This window comes from Vicia villosa, unplaced genomic scaffold (genome assembly GCF_029867415.1).
Source record: "Vicia villosa cultivar HV-30 ecotype Madison, WI unplaced genomic scaffold, Vvil1.0 ctg.000493F_1_1, whole genome shotgun sequence".
Classification (NCBI taxonomy): Eukaryota; Viridiplantae; Streptophyta; class Magnoliopsida; order Fabales; family Fabaceae; genus Vicia; species Vicia villosa.
In genome coordinates, this window is record NW_026705238.1 from 122,951 (window position 1) to 138,761 (window position 15,811).

General features: G+C 36.3%; 2 protein-coding genes and 1 pseudogene across 3 annotated transcripts; 1 reads left to right on the forward strand and 2 right to left on the reverse strand.

Annotated features, from left to right (window-relative positions):
• Positions 1-486: 486 nt before the first annotated feature.
• On the forward strand, positions 487-5,683 carry LOC131628919 (disease resistance protein RUN1-like). Of its 2 annotated transcripts, XR_009291917.1 has the most exons (7): positions 487-1,021; positions 1,165-2,278; positions 2,384-2,674; positions 2,827-4,192; positions 4,404-4,488; positions 4,749-5,374; positions 5,468-5,683. XR_009291917.1 is itself a non-coding variant. In XM_058899726.1 (6 exons), the coding sequence occupies exons 1-5, from the start codon at positions 522-524 to the stop codon at positions 4,460-4,462; spliced, it is 3,330 nt and encodes a 1,109-aa protein (XP_058755709.1). In that variant the 5' UTR covers positions 487-521; the 3' UTR covers positions 4,463-4,488; positions 4,749-5,446. The 2 variants fall into 2 exon arrangements, 1 of the variants encoding a protein (XP_058755709.1); XM_058899726.1 differs by lacking the exon at positions 5,468-5,683 and having other exon boundaries at positions 4,749-5,446.
• LOC131628920 (uncharacterized) lies at positions 5,472-6,647 on the reverse strand (annotated as a pseudogene).
• A 5,100-nt stretch (positions 6,648-11,747) lies between these two features.
• LOC131628899 (uncharacterized) lies at positions 11,748-13,741 on the reverse strand. Its single transcript, XM_058899706.1, has 6 exons — positions 13,654-13,741; positions 13,165-13,522; positions 12,573-12,805; positions 12,302-12,458; positions 12,075-12,227; positions 11,748-11,892 (listed from the first exon to the last, which is right to left on the reverse strand). The coding sequence occupies exons 1-6, from the start codon at positions 13,739-13,741 to the stop codon at positions 11,748-11,750; spliced, it is 1,134 nt and encodes a 377-aa protein (XP_058755689.1).
• Positions 13,742-15,811: the final 2,070 nt, after the last annotated feature.

Genomic DNA, 15,811 nt, shown 5'->3' on the forward strand with positions numbered 1-15,811 from the left:
TTTATGATTTGGTGGAAAATTTATGTAGTTTGATACAAGTTTGTGAAGATTACACTTTATTATGATTATATAGTATATTTTTATTTTATAATTAAGTTAAAATTTAAATAATTAATGCATTTATAATATTATATAAGTATACATATGTCGTATATATAAATTTAATATAATTTTAATATGAGGTAAACTCTATGATTTTACGATTCGATTTTACGTTTCGATTTTACCTAAGTAAAACGAGTCGATGTAAAAACTCGATTCCGACAACCTTGCATACGAGTTAGATATCGGTGCAATCAAGGAGTGTTTGAGTCTAGATTAAGATATTTTCTTGTTTGCTCTTTCAAAATTAAAAAACTTATTATGTAACTTCACATCGTAAAGAAAAGACAAGGAACTGTGTCCAAATAAATAATCATAAAGACAAGTGGGCAATTATCTTTTAACTATATATAAACACTTCTATAGTGATACACCATAGCATAATATTCTCATTAGTGTAGAGTACTTGGAGATTTGTAATGGCCGTGAAACAATATATAGGTTCTTCTTCTTCATCTATGGTGGCATCATTGAAAAAATTCGATGTTTTTATTAGCTTTCATGGCAAGGATACTCGTAAAACTATCACGAGCCATCTTTATGAAGCTCTTAGGAAAAAAGTTCAGACATTTATTGACTTTGAGCTTGAAAAAGGAGATGAGATCTCATCAGCACTCAACAAAGCTATTGAGGAGTCAGACGCATCTGTAGTCATATTTTCAAAACACTATGCATCTTCAAAATGGTGTTTGAATGAACTCGTTAAGATTCTAGAATGCAAGAGAGATCGAAGACAAATTGTCATACCCGTTTTCTATGATATAGAACCATCTCATGTGAGGAATCAAACTGGAAGTTATAAGCAAGCTTTTGAAAAACATGAGCGAGATTTGAGACACAACAAAGAGAAGTTGCAGAAATGGAAAAATGCACTCACCGAAGCAGCCAATTTATCTGGATGGAACTCTCAAAATTACGGGTAAATAAAATTAACTTTCCACCTGATTTATTCTAAGTCTATTTTTCCATTGTTTCTTGCTCAATCACGTTGAGGATAAATTTTATACAATAATTATCATTATAAAAATGTTGACAGTTTTCCACTCCCATTCATATTGTTAGGAATGATGCAGATTTCGTTAATGACGTTGTAGAAGATGTTTTGGAAAAATTGTATCGGAAATATCCATTTGAAGTTAATAAGGAACTTGTTGGCATTGAGAAAAAGTGTGAAAAGATGGAATCTTTACTGGAAATTGGGTCAAATGATGTTAGAACCCTTGTATTATGGGGCATGGGAGGCATAGGAAAGACCACTCTAGCCAAACATTTATTTGCTAAGCAGTATGCTCAATTTGAACGTACTTGCATCATTGAAAATATAAGGGAAGAATCAACCAAGCATGGACCCACGTTTGTACGTAGCAAACTAATTTCTACATTGTTGAAGCTTCCTCTCAATGCACCTTATGTAGAAACACCAAATTTCATAAATAGACTTGCACATGGAAGAAGTCTCATTGTGTTGGATGATGTGGAAACCTTTGAGCAAGCAGAAAATGTTAACATAGTTAATAATTGCTTGGGAGAGGGTAGTAGAGTCATTATCACCACTAGAAATAAGCAGATATGTAACCTACTTGACAAATATGAAATATATGAGTTTGAGAAAATGAATGCAGATGAATCACTTCAATTATTCTGTTTGAAAGCTTTTGGAGAAAAATTTCCTAAGGAAGGATATGATAATCTATCAGAAGAGGCAATTCTTTATTGCAGTGGCAATCCCCTAGCTTTGAAAGTCTTAGGTGCAAATTTTGGCGCAAAAAAAAGTAAAGAAGCATGGGAAAGTGAGTTGGAGAAACTCAAAAAAAATCCCAATCGGAATATCCATGATGTGTTAAAATTGAGTTTTGATGGCTTAGATCGTCCTCAACAAGACATATTTCTAGACATTGCATGCATCTCCGGATTACAAGCTTGTTATGAATCTCTTGATAGTAAAGATTACTTCAAAGCAGTATGGAATGCTTGCAAATTTTTTGCAGACAGTGGATTAGAAGTCCTTCTAGATAAAGCGCTCATATATGTTTATGACGAACGCTATATCAATATGCATGATTTGTTAAAAGAAATGGGAAAAGAGATTGTTATGACAGAATCTGTTAAAGACCCGGGAAGAAGAAGTCGATTATGGGATCAAAATGATGTGTATGATGTATTGAAATATAACAAGGTAAGTGAGAGATTCATTTACTTGTATATGAAAATGGATGAAATATAAATAAGATTAATATGTAAGTCAGGCCTTACTAATCATTACTCTAAATTTGTTTTGTAGGGAACTGAAGTTGTTGAAGTTATAGAATTTAATATTGATCGACTTGGGGATTTGTACTTGAGCTCTGATTGCTTTAAAAGCATGACCAGCTTAAGACATCTTGAGATCACTATAGGTTATAACAGTAGACTGCATCTCCTTGAAGGTCTTGAATGGCTGTCTGAGAAATTGAGGTACATTCGTTGGCAATCATTCCCACTTGAGTCTTTGCCATCAACCTTTGGTGGAAAATGGCTTGTACATCTTACAATGCAGCATAGCAAGCTTAAAAAGCTTTGGGATGGAATTCAGGTAGAATTTAATTAATGTGTTATTGTTAGCTCTATTAAATATATTCTTAATTAATTAAGTTTTTAATCCTTTTTAGTTAAGACTTATGTGCGATCATGAATTTATTTTAATGATTTCTCAACAATATGTGATTTTTTTTTCTTCTCATATAGAGGCTTGACAATTTAATGATTCTTGATCTTGATCACTCCAAAGACCTGATTGAGATTCCAGATTTATCAAGGGCCCCAAATCTTCAAGTAGTATCCCTTTGTTATTGTGTGAGTCTCTGTCAACTCCATCCATCCATTTTTAGTGCCCCCAAGCTTAAAGAACTATGTTTACATGGTTGCAAAAAGATTCAAAGCCTGAAAAATCACATTTATTCAACATCTCTCCAAATACTTAATCTCTCTGATTCTTCATATCTTGCGGAATTTTCGGTGACATCGGAGGAAATGATGGAGTTGTCTTTATGGGGCAGTGTTGTACATGGATTTTCTTCATTGATGTTGTGTAATAAGAAATTTACTGAACTGCACCTTACAGGATGCACACAGATCAATACATCGAGTCTTTGGCTCATCCTTGATGGCACACCCTCTTTAAAAGAACTATATTTGAGCAAGTGCTGCTACTTAGAGTTTCTCCCTGACAACATCCAAAACAATTCTATGTTAGAAATTCTTTATTTAAATGACTGCCGGACACTCAAGTCCCTACCAAAACTTCCAGTTAGCATGCGAAGCTTTAGAGCACAGAATTGCATTCATTTGGACACTCTCTCCATTCAACAATCAATACATGAGAATATGTTACACAGACTCCGTTCACATGAGAAAATGTTACACAACAGATACTGTTCACGGAGCTACTGGAATGTAACAAATTGTCCTATGGATTTATGTTTCTCTCCAGGTGGTGAAGTTCCTAGTGAGTTTTATTTTCATACAACAAAGGATTCCATAGTTATTCCTCCTATTCCAAAATATGGTTTGTATGGTTTTGTCTTTTGCATCATTCTCTCTGAAGAAGTGGCTAATCAACTCTGGGAAGTTTTGTGTATTATTTATCAACACACACAAGAAATTGACCGATACTCGAAATGCTTTTGGGAAGGTACTTTAATTTCAGATCATGTATTGATAGGCTGCATAGGATGTTACAATTCCGACTGGGTGAAGGCGGGGATGGAAAGTGAAGGTCATCATTACAACCTTTCATTTCAATTCATATATCGTGGAAGTGAAGGTATGAGAACAGGGTGGGTCAAGAGTTGTGGAATAATCCCTGTATATGACTTGAAACATAGTTTTGCTTTGGATGGTAGAATTAGTGGAGTTGAGATTGTTGAAATACAATCCAACGCTCAACTATCTGATCATTCTGATGATTGTCATGGACATTTGAAATTCGATATTAATGAGTCACAACCCCAAAAAATTGGAGCTGAAAATGAAGATGGCCAGCAACAGCTAATTATTCCTCCGACAGAAAATATGGAGTTGAATGATAAATCTTCCTGTGCATGTTCAATCGGTATAAATTTCCCACCACTTCCTAGATATATATATTCCATATTTATATATTTTTTGACTTAATATTACTTTCCAACCACTATGGTTTAGGTTTCATTCTCATTTAGATAATTTAATCTTTCAAATAAATAAGTTGATTCTTTGAGAATACTTGTGAAAAAATTGAGAAAATTATGCCAGATAACATTGTTTTGGAATAATGCATTGAACAGGTATTTTGTTGAAGTACATACTAGAAGAATCAAAACGTCTATTTCTCAAGCAAAGATAAGAGAGCATCAAAACATTCATTCATAAGTATGTAATAGTTTTTTGTTTCTCTTGTGATAAATTTATATTTTCCTATAAATCTGTTAGTTGTATTTTTCCCTTAATCTTGAAACCCAAATGCAATTGCTCGATTTTGATTATTTATACTTAAAAGACCCGTAAAAGGGCAAAGAGTTTAAAAGTTTTTGAAATAAATAAGTGGATTCTTTGAAATACTTGTGATATATTCCAGAAAAGTATACCAGATAAATTGCAATAACATTTTGCTGAAACAATACATTGTTCAGGTCTTTTGCTGAAGCACATGCTAGAAGAGTCAAATCGTTTGTTTCTCTTGTTTCTCAACCAAAGATAAAAGACAGCATCAAACCTTTCATTCATTAATTCAGAAGTATATCATGAAATAGTAGAATGTTATTTGGTAGCATCAAACCTTTCGATAAGCTGTTAGGATACTATTATGCATTATATAATGTTGCAAGTTGTATGTTACATGTATATACTACAGAACTGTCTAGGTACCAGTGTACAACACTTTTCTATTCTACTGTTGAATCTCATAATTGCTTTAGAAAGATAAACATGATCAAATACTTGGTAAAGTTAGTAGAGGATCATAATGTTTATCACCAACATTCATCGGTAGCTGGTCAACTGTCTTAAACCACCCTTGCCAGCTTGCCGGTGAATGCAAAGTCGCCATAGAAAACGTCGGCAACACCTTGGCCTTCGGTGCCTGGAAGCCATGCAGCTACAAGTGCATCAATTTTTTATAGATATGGCTGAATCACAACCGGGCGCCCAGTGACAAGAACAACTACACATTGAATGTAGCCACATACATTGGTGATGGTGCTTGGACCTGGCTCAGCTATGGTTAGATTCAAACTGTCACCAAATGTTTCAGCATAAGGTGGTTCTCCCACAATGACTATAGCATAGGAAAATTTGTTTGACTTGATAAAATTAGAATCAGGATTTTCATTGTAGACAACTTTGGTTGCAGGATCAACTGTTTGTTTTATTGCATCAAGGATGGTTGTAGTACAAAGGAAGCTACGATAGAGACTGAAATGAAATGTTCGGTCTTACCCGAAGTAAGATCATTACCACTAAGCCCATTCCAAGTAATTGTCCATCCACCACATTGATATCCCAAATTATCAGCATGACTTCCTGCAACCAATATTTTTGAAGCTTTCTTGGGAAGGGGAAGCAGTGGCTTATGAGCAGATTTACCATTCTTTAACAATACTAGGGATTTCCGAACAGCCTCTCTTGCTAACTCCCTATGTTCCTGTTTAAGACACGATATGCAATCAACAAAACAAACACTTTTAATTTGAAAGAAATACATGAAGTATCCGGCACATGGATTTTCAAATGATATTGATAAGAAAATGTACCTTGCTACCCAATTGGAATGGGCAACAAGGCCCATGGTAAATTTCACTCTTACGATTCTTGCGACAGCATCATTAATCCTGCTCACTGGGATAATATTGTTCTTTACTTGATAGGTCAGGTCATCAATGAACTCAGTAAAGTTAAAGGGAACCATAATCTGCAAACAATGTGGATTTTAATAGAAAGTAATTTCAAAATATTAAACTCTTAGACTATAGAAACATTTCTTGAAGTGAAAAAAATGTTACCATATCAATTCCAGCACTAACACCTGCTTGAACAGAGTATGAATAGTTAGCATGAGGAGGAGATGTAATTCGGTCAATACCCTGAAAATCTGATATGACAAAACCCTGAAATATGGAAGAAAAGTTACATGATATTTTTCTTAAAGATGAGTCCAATTTTTTTACATTAGGAAATGACATCGATAAATTTTATTACCCTGAACCGCAGTTTGTTCTTAAGGAAACCAGTGACAAGATCCCGGTTAGCATGCATCTTTTTCCCGTTCAAGCTACTGTAAGAGATCATAAGGGTTGAAACACCTTTGATAACAGAATCAAAATACGCCAGCATGTGAATTTCAAGCAAGAGATCATAACTGTTGAAACACCTTTGATAACAGAATCAAAATACGCCAGCATGTGAATTTCAAGCAATCCCTTGAAGCTTATTATAGTATTGTTCTCATTGATACCCTTGTTTGTGCCACCATCTCCCACATAGTGCTTGGCACAGGCAGCAACATTGTTCCTGGGCCCAAGTATTTCAAATGAAGGGGAATTTATATTTTAATATCAAAATTGGAAAATATTAGAGGAATCATACTTTTAAAGAAATATTTTGAGGAACTAAAAATAAATGTTGAGATATTTAGGAGAATTGCACATATATTTAACCTTATACTATAATTTTATAGTTAATATCTTTGTACACAGCAAAACCTTTTAAAAACTAATTTATAAGAGAAATTTATTTTAAATCTTGGTATCCAATTTTACGACCTACTAATTCTAGAGAATCAATCACATGTTTATGGGGCTGTTTGTTTCAGCTTTACAAAAAATAGATTTTTTCTTTATATTTTTGAAAATAGATTTTCCAAAACTGTTTTTCAAAATATTACAAGTTTTTTTATATTAGTTTTTTCTAAAATGAAACACTTATTTTGACATCCTATAACATAAACACATTATTGAAGACCAAAATTTTGTCAAAATCGCAATTTTTTCAAAAAGTTGTATTTCAAAAATGATTTTTATAAAAATCTATTTGAAATAACTTCAAAATTAAGTCATTTTTTGAAATTTTGATATTCAAATTTTTTTTTCATAAAAAGATGAGATACCTAAAATCACATTTTAAGAATAACTATCAGAATCTAAGAATAGGCCAACTAGTGGAAGTTTATTTTAAGCAAACCTTAATCCTGCCCGGGTTAAAGCTTTTTCTTTTTCTTCTCTGATTTGGGTTGCACAAGAATAAAGATGCCGCCGTTAGGAGAACAAGCTATTAAAAACAGCGATTTGGAAGATATGGTGGAGAATGAATTGAATGTGAATTTGATTCCTAACCAAAACATACCATCTATTAAATCAGAGACTGGACCATTCTAGGTATGTTAGCCTTACGGTGCCATAATAATATTCTCAACAACTTCGATTTCTTATCCACAAATTGAAAGCCAACGAGGCTTTGAGAATGCAACTTCATAAATATTGTCTTGGGCACTATCTTGGCTAAACAAAACATTGGTGTTTGCAAACATGAATGATATTGAAAAAGAATGAAACTGCTGGACAACTTCTGAGAGGTAGGGAAATGATGTCTCTCTGATGCTTGACATGACATTTGGATTGTATCTGCTTCATAAAAATAAAAGAGATTATGAAAAAAATTTCATTAAAACTTTTTAATACAATATGGAGTATTAAGAAAATCTTTTAGGTTTGTTGATTTAAAATTTATTTTTAAACCCTGATTTCGTTGCAATCTTAACGAGGGTGTTTTAAAGATTTTTGAAAACTAAGAAAAAAGTTCTAAGTTTAAGTTTAGATATTTATAAAAAAAAAAAAAAAGGATTCAAGATTTTTGTTACATTATATAATTTAGAACTTTTAATTTTAGAAGAAAATTTTGTGTGGAATTGGGTTAGGAGTAGGGGTGGAAATAGGCTAGGCTAGGCTAGGCTTTAGGAGGCCTGAGTCTGGCCTACGATAAACTTAAAAGGTCTAAGTCTGTCCTAAGGCCTATCATAGGCTCCGTTTTTTGACCTGTTCTGGCCTTTTTAAAAGTCTGGCCTGGCCTGAAAGCCTATTTAAAAAGCCTGTATCCCATTAAAGTTTTTAATTAATCTATATAACTTAAGAAGTCTTGTAGGTCGGCCTATATATACTTATATAAGTGAACCTATTTAGCATTTGTTATATATATATATATATATATATATATATATATATATATATATATATATATATATATATATATAGGGTAGCTAATAGCTTTTTTTTTTCTAATATATATGCATACATGAACCAACTTATTTAACATATCTCTAATATATATAAAAATATAGGTCGGCCTATAAGGCTTCATAGGCCTTTTTAATAGCCTAAGCCTGGCCTATTTAATAAAATAGGCTTTTAAAAAAGCCTAAGCCTGGACTGTTTATTAAATAGGCCTGACCTAGCCTAGGCCTATGTAGGCTGGACCGTAGGCCCCTGTAGGCCGGCCTGGCCTATTCCCACCCCTAGTTAGGAGGGATAAAATTTAGAAAATTTCTTTAGCCACCTCCTTATGGGGGTCACCCCCAGCGAAAATCCGAAAATAGCCCTGCTTCGGAAATGAACTTCCGAAGCGCTTTTTTTTTAAAAAAATTTCCATAATTCGGAAGTGCATCTCCGAAAACACCTCATGGGGGTGTCTTCGGAGAGGAACTTCCGAAAACACCTCATAGATGAATTCGGAAGTTCATTTCCGAATTATGCAGAAACTGTGTTTTTTTTTATGTTTTTTCTTAAACAGTCTCGCATTTTAATTAAACGCAAACGCCAAATAAAATAAGCGACATATAAACAGAAAATACCAATACGATAAATAAAATGCAAATAATATATACAAGCCGAACCAAATAGTAATAGTGTGCGCAATATACAATCCGAAAACAAAAAATAAATAAACCCGACCACCCGACCACTACTGGGTGTGCCTAACCCTCTCACCCTGAGCCCTCCTCTGCCGCCTGTGCCCCGCCGCACGGCCCGCATCAGTGACGATCGCCTCTATCACGGCGACTGCATCTGGACCGCCTGAAGAACGACACCCCGATCCAAGGCGTCCCGCCCAAGCATCTCTATCCGCTGGCAGATCGGCAGGAGATCAATGGCGTGGTCATCCTCGGCCTGCTGGTTCTCCAGGATCTCCTCATGTGCTGGCCTAGGAGCGCCGGGAACGTCGGGTCTCAGTAGAGGATGGGACACCCGGTAGAACCATGTGACGTACCCCTCCTCAGTGTGTCAGTCCTGTGTGACCCGAGTGAGACGGTACTCCTGCGGTACCACATGATGCTGCCAGTCCTCCCATATGGCAGTGAGCTGCACTCGGGTCATTGTGTCGGGAGCTGCCTCAAAGGGTGACCTGGGTATCCGCTGCACGAATCCGAACTGACGCATGCACCGCTCAGGGAGATACCGGACCATGATGCCGGTCCCGCATGCCAACCAGCCTGAATATAGAGCAATGCCGTCAAAGGGGACAATCTGAGCGTAGTCGACGAACGGCCTCCAGGTGACGTCGTCGTGCATCGTGCGGTCCAAGTACAGACGGTATGGTCCCACCGCATCGTTCCCCCTCTGGAGAGCGTATCTGGCGGCCCTGGGCATGTCGTCCACGTACGCAGGATCGATGTGAAAGCCGTGGATGCGGGAGAAGTAGGAGATGATCCAGCTCTGAAACAGAAACACGATAATTTATTAAAAATAAATACGAAACATAAATAAATAAATAAATACGATAATGTATTAAAATAAAACGTACCGTAAGCAGTGTGCAGGATCCGACCAACTGTCTCGTCCTCCAGTTGGAGGCCTCATTCAGCTTCTGGTAGAGATATGCCAGAGTAGCTGCCCCCCAGTTCCACTGGTGAACGGTATCCAGGTCCATGAAGTAGCGGAGGTAGGTCACGTCAACGTACCTGGCACTCTTATCCACAAAGCATGCAGCGCCTACCACATGCATGTACCAGCACCGGAGAGCGCAGCCGCGGTGATACTCTGTGAACAGCTTGTTACCCACACCATCAGCCTCGGCAGCCGCGTCCAGGTGGTGCTCAAAATAAGTGCTCAGTGTGGTGAACCGGACATGAGGCCCAGAAGTTGTGACGCACTCATAGTGAGCAACCTGGTGCTCCATGCCCAAGTAGAGCATCATCCACTCAATGGCCTCCACCCTCTGGATCTTGGAGTGGGTCAACAGCGGCCCCCTAATCGGCAGGTGGAGAAGACACTGCATGTCGTGCAAGGTGATTGTCATCTCCCCAACCGGCAAGTGGAAAGAGGACGTCTCCTTGTGCCAGCGCTCCACAAATGCCCCCTGCATGTCGGTGCTGATCGTGGTGTACCCCGTCATGCAGAGCCCGCTGAGCCCTGAACCTCGCACATGGTCGTTAAACCACTCAGCTGCTGGTTTAAACAGACCGAAAATCTTGCGGGCGTGGTTGACCATTTTCAGCGGCTCTCTCTCCTGTTACAAAAAAAAACAAATAAGCGACATATATTAAATAAGCGGACATATATTAAATAAGCGACAAATAAACGGTTAGATTATAAAAAATGGTGACAAATAAACGGTTAAATTAAAAAAAATACCTCTCCCTCCCAGATCCGCCGAGCGACGTGATCGTGGTAGTGAATCAGCACGGAAGTGTCAAAGGGCCCTCCCGGATAGCCACCCTCCTGCTCATCCTCCTCCCCGGCTGGAGGGTCAACATCCGGTACACCCTCCGGCTCGTGGTATGGCACTGGCACCTCCTCCTCCTCCTCCTCTCGCTGGCGGGAAGAAGATACCCGAGCCAGCCGACTCCTAAGGTGATTAAAAAAATACTTAGATCTCTTCCAAAAAGGTTTGAGAAGAAACTAGCCTACATTACAAACTCATATCAGTTTAGTACAATGACTGTGGATAATCTTATAACTTTGCTACGATTTGTTGAGATTGATGGAAGAAATGGTCAGAAGAAAAGTATGGTCTATGTCTCGAACACGAAAATTCAAAGATCAGAGAAGATGTGAGCCTCGAAAGTTCATCCGACGATTTGACCCTATTGAGAAAGCAGTTCAACAAAATATCAAGCAAGCACGTATGGAAACATGAAAGGTATGAACAATCTAAACGAATCATATGCCTTAAGAAGCATGGGAGAGGCTCATCCGTGTCATGGTCAAAGGAAGAGTTAAAAAGAGAAGACAAAGAGAAATCATTCATACAAGAAAACATCATGACTAGAGCATGTGAGTCTGATGAGGAGAATGACAAGTCTGATACTGATTCATATGTTGGAAAACTCATTATAAGTGAACTCGCAGTCGGACTCTCAGAGACGTGTTTAGAAAATGAAAAACTACGCAAGAGAGTAACAGAGCACATAACTACTGCTGCCCTACTGCAGAATGAGAAAGAGAAGCTCCTATCAATCATTGATGGTCTTAAAGAAGAAATTGTTTTGTTGAACTCAAAACTTCACAACATGACTCAACTGATGAGAAGGTCAAGTACTGGTTCCACTGTGACAGATGAGACTCTTCAGAGTGAATAAATCACTAAGAAAACCAGAAATCTTGACTCTAGAAGCCCAGTTGTGATGGACAAATACTCAGAAATTAAGGAGGTTCCTCGAAGGCACAAGCAGAAGATGACAAGACTTGTGTCCCAACATCTGAAGATATCACAGAAAAGGTACGATAGCCCTCAACATAAATCCTTGAAATCCGATCACTGTGAAAAGTATGGTCATTCAAAGTCTTCCTGCCATAAATTGATTATATATCCCAAACATATGTTGTCTCATCAAGGGAAACATACTAATACTAATCTGAAGACAAAGAAAGTTCCCATCCATGGGACATGTGTGAAAAATGTGTCTCATGACTTGAGCCATGCTATGTATGGGAAAATTGTGCAATTTAGAATAGAATGGAGTGTTATACCGGTGCTCAATGTTGACGATACCTTTTTGAAACGACACTCTTATGGAACTTTGTTGCAAATTCAACATTGTGTTCACAGCCTCCCAACTTGCACATAAATCATCACGACTTGTCGTCAACATGTTCTTCAGTCTCCAATACGCAGACTCCACCCTATAAATCATATATACATTAAATAAACATCTCACAAAATAGAAAACATAAACATATTTTCTTTTAGAACGTACTTGTTTGTTGTGTTCCCTAAATGAGTGACTCTGTTAGTCCATGCAGCAACAAATCTTTCTTTATATGGTGTTAGCCATGTTTCTTTCACATACTTGACAAATGATGGAATATCACCACATACACTCTCGAAGTGGTTGAGATATACATCAAATTTGTCTTAAGTATTTGAATATATCATGTTGTTCCATTGATCCATGACATGTTCTTGTTTTTCTGATTTGACGTGCTCTTTACATTTCATGCTAACATTTTTTGAAATATGAAACGTACACAGCAAATGAGACGCATTTGGATACACAGAATCAATGGCATTCATTAATGCAAGTTCCCGGTCCGTTACTAGGACATCTGGTAGTAACTTCTCAGAATAAAACAACTCCTTGAGCCTCTCTAGTGCCCATGTGAAGTTCTCCTCCCTTTCGTGTTCCAAATATGTAAAAGCAACTGAAAACGTCAATTTTGTTGATGTAACACCAACAATCTCAAGCAGTGGTAGTCGGTACCTGTAAAATTAAAAAACACATTCATAAACTAGATCACTCTACATATTTTTAAGATGGGAGAAATTAATATTAATATTCTGACCTGTTTGTCTTGTACGTGCAATATCAACACCATAGGAAACATATTCAACAACTTGACAGAGTCAGGGTATGTCCAGAAGATATCAGCCACGATATCTAAATTCTCCTTATTTTTAGACCAACACATGTATTTCTCTTGGTGAATAAGGCTCAATAACATTTGCATTTCTACCAGTGCACCTCTCTTGCCCACTCTGTATGTTGTTCTAGCTCGGTAAATCTGGATAATACTCGTGATATTTTCTGGGTCTTTGTCTTTCAAAGCAGACACGATGTACCTTGGAGCCATATTGTACTTCGTCATGTCATTCACAAACTTTATTTCATCATCTTTTAGACGTTCCAAGATGTCATGACCTAACATATCCTTATCTAGTCTTTGATTATGCATCACACATTTAACCACCACCTTCCAACCAATCTCACTCAGAATAGATCTCAGCCTAAATGGGCATTTAAGCCTCGTAGTAGAATTGCCATCAGAAGGGGCTGCAGCTGCATTTTTCTTTTTGTAATTTTCTCCTTGGTCACAGCCCATAATCAATTTATCCTTCCTCCCTCGCATTCCATTAACAGAATCGGACCGGATTGTAACAACAGCAACACCACGAGTTCTTTCAATAGCACATGCCCATTCTAGAACATTATCTCGTGATTCAAAAATTTGACAATCACAAAAACATACAATGACATAACTGCATTCATTTATAAAAACAAAAAAAATTGTGTATGAGTCAGGTAAACATATTGTATCTGTCACGAAGTACTGCTAAAGATCACTGCAAGAATCCGCATCCGGGAAGAAGCTGAAGTTGCCGGTTCAGGACTGCAAAGATATAAGACTTCATTTGCCATACCGGAAATCTCAGGTTTAAATAAATTTCCGGTACGTACCGGAAATTTGAAATTTCTGGTAGATGGTTATATGCCGGAAATTCGGAAAATTTCCGGTATGAGGTAATGAGTTTTGTAAAAGTACCATAAATTTAAAATATCGATAAATCGCACCAAAAATTTGGAATTCCTGGTAAACAGATACCGGAAATTTGTGAAAATCAAATAATTTCCGGTTTCGCACAAAAAAGGATACCATAAATTTGCTAAAGGGTACCGGAAATTTACTTTTTGGCTAATTTTTCCAACAATATTTTTTTTCAAAAATGGTAAAAAAATTTGAGTTAATAGTATTAAGGATATTTTGGAAATATCCCAAATTGGGGGATGGCATGTATAAAAAAGAGTGGCAAGTTAATTTCTCCTCTCAAGACATCCTTAATTGCAATTAGGGGTGATCGTATCCGAACCAATCCAAAAGAAAAACCGCAAACCGAACCAATCCAAACCGCAAAAACCGCGTTTGGTTTGGATGGTTTTGGATGGTTTTGGATGATTTTTAGGCTGAACCGCACGGTTCGGTTTGGTTTGCGGTTTTCATTTCACAAAACCGAACCAAACCGAACTAAACCGCATATTTAACTAAACTTTTGAATTTCTATAATTAATTTATTATATTTCCAATCCAATTGCAATATTGTACACTCACGTCACGTGACTCACTATTCTTTCATTCTTTCTTTCTATTCAACATTTCAACTTCATTCTCTGATTTCTCTCTCACTCATTTTCATTCTTTCTTTCCATTCAACATTTCAACTTCATTCTCTGATTTCTGATAATATTTAGTCCTGAAGTTGTAATGTTGTATTAATATTTAGAACTGAAGTTATCTGATACTTGTATATGTAGTATGTAGTTTATTAGTATGAAAAATTGTATATAGTATGTAGTATGAAAAACTGGAGTTATATTAGTAATTTAGTATGTAGTATATGTAAAATACATGGTATGGTACTGTAAAATACATGATACACTTATATGATAGTAATTTTGGTGTAAAATACATGTATGGAAGAATGAATTATTTTGGTGTAATTAGTATGAAAAACTTCTTTTTTATGGTACTGTAATATGTAATATATGTATGGAAGAATGGATTATTTTTCTTTTTTTTTTTATTTCAGTATATTTTTATTTTATGGTGTAAACCGCAGCCCACCGAACCGATCCTAACCGCATTGGTTTGGTTTGGTTTGGTTTGGATGACTTTTTAAAAATTAACCGAACCAAACCGAACCGCATGCATTTTTATCTCGCGGTTAGGATGACTTTTATGCTCAAAACCGAACCAAACCGAACCGCATGCATTTTTATCTCGCGGTTAGGATGACTTTTATGCTCAAAACCGAACCAAACCGCACCGCGAACACCCCAAATTGCAATTACATTTTTAATCATACAAACTTAAATTTTAATCCATTGAAATTAAATATTAAGCATGTTAAAATTAATCCGGTTATTACATTAGCAATTTTTTTTTATGGCTATTACATTAGCAATTCCAAATTACCTCTTCTGATTAAATAATCTGCCTCGTTGGTATGCTTCATGTGTCTCATGCGTGAGGCAGTGAGTGATAACTTACCATCTTTCTTTTTCTTTTTTTTATCTTTTCCATAGGTCTTACTTCAAAGTTCAAACTGCAATAATTTTTATAGTTTCTTTCTCAAAAAATTCATTATTGTTTTATCTGGTTATCATGATTTTAGAAGTGATTCTCTTCACATATAGGATCCATTACACTAGTCCACGTATTTTATAAAAGAATCTAAAACCTATATAAAAACATAATAACTAAACGAAAATGAGCTAAAAAAAGAATGATAAATTATTGTTATGACCAGGTGTCATCAATTAAACCTTTGTAAGAAGTTAATTCATTAATATTATATTTTTTTATAATAAATTAATCAATTTAGTCACTTAAAGTGTACGTCATTAACTGTAATGAATAATTTAGGCCAAAGTTCCATAAGCCAATTAAAATTAATAGTGATGAGTCATTACTATTTAGAAGGATCTAGATAG

Excerpts from the sequence above, each read along its gene's own strand:
- LOC131628899 (XM_058899706.1), bottom strand. The coding sequence starts at position 13,741 with ATGGCAAATGAAGTCTTATATCTTTGCAGTCCTGAACCGGCAACTTCA. Across the intron at positions 13,523-13,653 it reads TCTTGCAGTGATCTTTAGCA|AATGGGCATGTGCTATTGAA; the intron begins GTACTTCGTGAC and ends ATAATGTTCTAG. Across the intron at positions 12,228-12,301 it reads TTAGGGAACACAACAAACAA|GGTGGAGTCTGCGTATTGGA; the intron begins GTACGTTCTAAA and ends TATGATTTATAG.
- LOC131628919 (XM_058899726.1), top strand. The coding sequence starts at position 522 with ATGGCCGTGAAACAATATATAGGTTCTTCTTCTTCATCTATGGTGGCA. Across the intron at positions 2,279-2,383 it reads ATGTATTGAAATATAACAAG|GGAACTGAAGTTGTTGAAGT; the intron begins GTAAGTGAGAGA and ends TTTGTTTTGTAG. Across the intron at positions 2,675-2,826 it reads AGCTTTGGGATGGAATTCAG|AGGCTTGACAATTTAATGAT; the intron begins GTAGAATTTAAT and ends CTTCTCATATAG.